Source organism: Carassius auratus, chromosome 35 (genome assembly GCF_003368295.1).
Source record: "Carassius auratus strain Wakin chromosome 35, ASM336829v1, whole genome shotgun sequence".
Classification (NCBI taxonomy): Eukaryota; Metazoa; Chordata; class Actinopteri; order Cypriniformes; family Cyprinidae; genus Carassius; species Carassius auratus.
The window spans coordinates 19233661-19237666 of NC_039277.1; the positions used below are offsets into that span (position 1 = coordinate 19233661).

Below are 4006 nucleotides of genomic sequence, written 5' to 3' on the forward strand. Positions count from 1 at the left end.
TAACTCGGATGTAAAATCAGCAAACTCTTTAATAAAGTAAGTAACAAAAATGGTTTTAGTTAACTAATCAGTGTAATAATAACCCAGCTTTAACCTGAACCTCTTTTTACTATTAATTTTTGCACAGGAGTCACTTTTTCTCGCTTGTTATGATGTGTTTGTCATCCTTTGATTGCAACGGAGTAGCTGAAGTGCTTTCTATAGGTAGCTCTGGAGCGTCTGCTCTGTGTATGTGAATGTAGCATAGGTTTGAGCTGGACGTCTGAGAAAGGCATGCATGGAAAGAAGATACAGGAAGTGTGAGGAACCCGGACACACTATGAAAGGCCCACAGACCAAGTGGCAACATCTCCAAACTTGTCAGCACAAGAGGGTCGACACCGTAGTCCTGCCCTCCACACTCCATCACGAGATCCACAAGGACGAGGCTGTTTTTCCTCTCGCACCACATCGAGCTGTCAGGCCGGAGAGAGACGGACGGACCTGCGCAGGTGTCCCAGACCCTCACATCATCCTGATATTTCACATCATCATCATCACGTCTCTGAGCACAGTCATGCCTGTTTCTGGGCTTCCTGCAGCCGGGTGTGTTTGTGTCCTGAGCCTCTGCGTCCTGCTGCTGTCTTCGGCTCGCTGCGGTCCGGTTCCTCCTCGCTCCGCTCCTGGGGCTGTGGATGAAGTGGACGTGCAGGAGGTTCTGGGTCAGTTTCTGCAGGTGTTGAACTGGACGGATCAAGGGCCCCGGCCGAGGCCCCGCTCCGAACCGCCCGAGTACATGCTGGAACTGTACGAGCGATTCACGAGCGACCGCAGCGCCACGCCGTCAGCCAACATCGTCAGGAGCTTCAGGAACGAAGGTGAGGAGCTTCAGTTGTTGTGGTGAATATTTATAACATTCTTTTATTTCCATAGCTCTTTATACAACAGATTGTCTCAAAACATTAATAAACAGGAAAATTGGGATGAATCGATTATGTAACATTCAGTTTAAGTTGTAAAGCAGCTCTATAGAAGACAACAGTGTCATTATTCAAATCAGTTCATGTTTAATTCCGTTTAGCTTCAATCTGGTCAAGTTCACCCACTGTAATGTATTATTCCTTTACTGTATTAGAGATCAGAGTTTCGTCCTTTTTTATAATTTTGTACTTTCCAGTAATGATTAGATTAACTTATGAAATTATTATTACATATCATTATTTTAAATGTTAAATAAAAAATATATATATATATTATCATTATTTTTTAATAAATTGGATATTATTTAATGCTTGTATTATTATTACTATAATTATTTAAATAAAAAATTAATTATTTATTTGTATTAGTAGTATTTTACTGGATATTTTTATTTTTACTTAATTATTCAACCAGTCTTTCAATTAACAATTCTAAATAATCATTTTAAATTATTATAATTTGTATAAATATAACCATTTATTCCTACACGTATAATAATTATTTATATTATTACTAGTAATATTATTATTTTAACAAATATTATATTTATTATTATTATTATTATTATTATTCAACCATTCTTTAAATTGAATAATTATCTAGAAATATTATTATTTTATTAAATGTTATTTATAATACTATTATACCCATTTTAAACAATAATAATTTTTATTTAAAAAAATGATGTTATTTATTTCCCATTCTGATTATTCCCATTCTTTAAATGGACAAGTCTAATTCTTTCCTCACACACATAACAGATTGAAATCCTGTGGCATCACATCAAGAGTTTTATTCTTGCTCTGTCTCTGATCTGCAGAGCACAGCTCACACGGCGAGAGCCTTCGGACGCACCGTCTCCTCTTCAACATCTCTGTCCCGCGGCACGAGCGTGTGGTCAGCGCCGAGCTGCGGCTTCACATGCGTCTCAACACAGACTCGCAGCAGCGCAGCGGAGCGGGGTGGAGGGTGAGCGTGTTCGAGGGACGCTTCCAGAGAGATCCACTGGCGACTAAACACCTGCATCGCAGGGAGAGCGGCTGGGAGGTGTTCGACTTGACCAACGCCGTCCAGCACTGGAGGAAGATCAACACTGTGACCCCCAGCCTGGAGGTGCGCATCGAAAACCTGCAAGCGTTTAGGAACACTAACAACTGGCCAGTGCTAGATCTGGACGTTGACACGGATCCGGATGGAAAACACGAGCCTGCGCTGATCGTCTTCTCAGACGACTCGAGTGAAGTCCGTCAGGAAGAACAGAGTGAACTCAGAAGGAAGGAGAACCAACTCTGGAGGGAAGAGAGCGAGGATCAAGACGAGATGCTCTCGAACCTGAGAGTCCGGCGCAGCGCTAAAACACAGGACTGCAGGAAAGCCGAGATGTACGTGGATTTCAAAGACATCGGCTGGGACTCGTTCATCCTGGCTCCGTCGGGTTACCAAGCGTTCACCTGCCGCGGAGCGTGCAATTATCCTCTGGCTCGGGAAGTGACGCCCACCAAACACGCCATCGTCCAGACGCTGCTCAATCTGAAGAGTCCTCAGAGAGCGGCGCAGGCCTGCTGCGTCCCCACCGAGCTCAAGCCCATCTCCCTGCTGTACGAGAACGAGAACGGCGTGGTGGTGCTGAATAATAAATACGAGGGCATGGTGGTGAAGGAATGCGGATGCAGATAGAAACACCGGAAGAAAAGACTGAAACCACATGTGAATCCTCATCAACTAAAACACACACACGTGCTGCTTCATGAACCAAACATTCAGATTCGTTGCGCTCCTAACAGCTTTTTATTTAGGCCTCATGTATATTTATTAGTTGTACATTAGTTTTCTATTGTAATATACAACACACTGCTTTGGGGTGTTTAATCATTTGTCACTTAGAATGAGAGAAATTCAGACTAAACCTGCTGGATTTGAGCTTTGCATATTTTTTTTATTTCTTTTTATAAATAGGGTGTTTTTTGCCTTAGAAGAGTTATTTTTAGTTCAATCTCCACTTCTTTAAAGAAATGTTAGTTTTTTCTTAGCTGAAGAACATTTTAAAATCTAAAGAACATTTTCTGATGCATTCTCAAAAATAAAGGATCTTCGTTGGCATCTAAAAAATCTTCTTTATAGTGGATTCTTTAGATTATTAGAAAGTTCTTTACACTAAAAATAAAATAAATAAAAAAATACCTTTTTGGACCATATGGCAAAATGATATATTTTAAAACAATAAAAATAACATTTTTAAAATTTAAAAATAAATTGATCTTTCAAATGTATATGTTTGAAAAATATTTATATATTTTTAAAGACATTTAAAAAATATTTAGTCATCCATATATTTCAATCAAAGGAAATACATTTACATGTCACAGTCTAAAAATGCACCTGCTTCAACTTCAGTTCAGTTCAATTTATTTATTTTTTGAGTATAATCAAATTGGCTATACAAGACATTTAAACTTAATCATATTAAACTGACTTTAAAAATGGAGTTGATTTTTGTATAACTAAAAAGTAAATTGGATGAGCTAAATGTAATATGACTTAATTATCATATAATTTTGGTACAATGTTTGGTATGGGACACATTGGTATTTCCATCCACATTTGGATTTAGCCTAAATATGGGCAAGTGGAAATGTATTTTCTAGCACATTTTAAACTATGACATGGGAAACCAAAAATGATTCTTCTATGGCGTTGTTGCAAAACACACTTTTTTGAACCTTGAGAGATGAGAGTGTATAAAGATCCTTTTGTCCGATGGATGTCGGTGTGTTGTCACGCAGCCAGTACAGTCAAACAGCGCCGATTGTAACCAAACCGAGTGTGAATATTCGAGCCCCTGATGGCCACATGCCGTGCGAGCCTCAGCCACGTTCTCTTCCCCGACCGTGATAAGGAGGTGTGAAAGAGCGAGACGTGTTGGACCCCTCACTCAGGATGAGACCTCAGTCCAAGTGCTGTGTCAGATTCCTGAGCGCCAACAGCAACGGTCTCCAACGACGCCTTCGCTTCCTCCTGAACTTCACTCTGAGATACAGACGTAAAC

General features: G+C 39.9%; 1 protein-coding gene across 1 annotated transcript; it reads left to right on the top strand.

Annotated features, from left to right (window-relative positions):
* The first annotated feature begins 262 nt into the window (after window positions 1–262).
* On the top strand, window positions 263–2855 carry LOC113054886 (bone morphogenetic protein 10-like). The gene is made up of 2 exons (XM_026220666.1): window positions 263–857; window positions 1781–2855. The coding sequence occupies exons 1-2, from the start codon at window positions 278–280 to the stop codon at window positions 2635–2637; spliced, it is 1437 nt and encodes a 478-aa protein (XP_026076451.1). The 5' UTR covers window positions 263–277; the 3' UTR covers window positions 2638–2855.
* Window positions 2856–4006: the final 1151 nt, after the last annotated feature.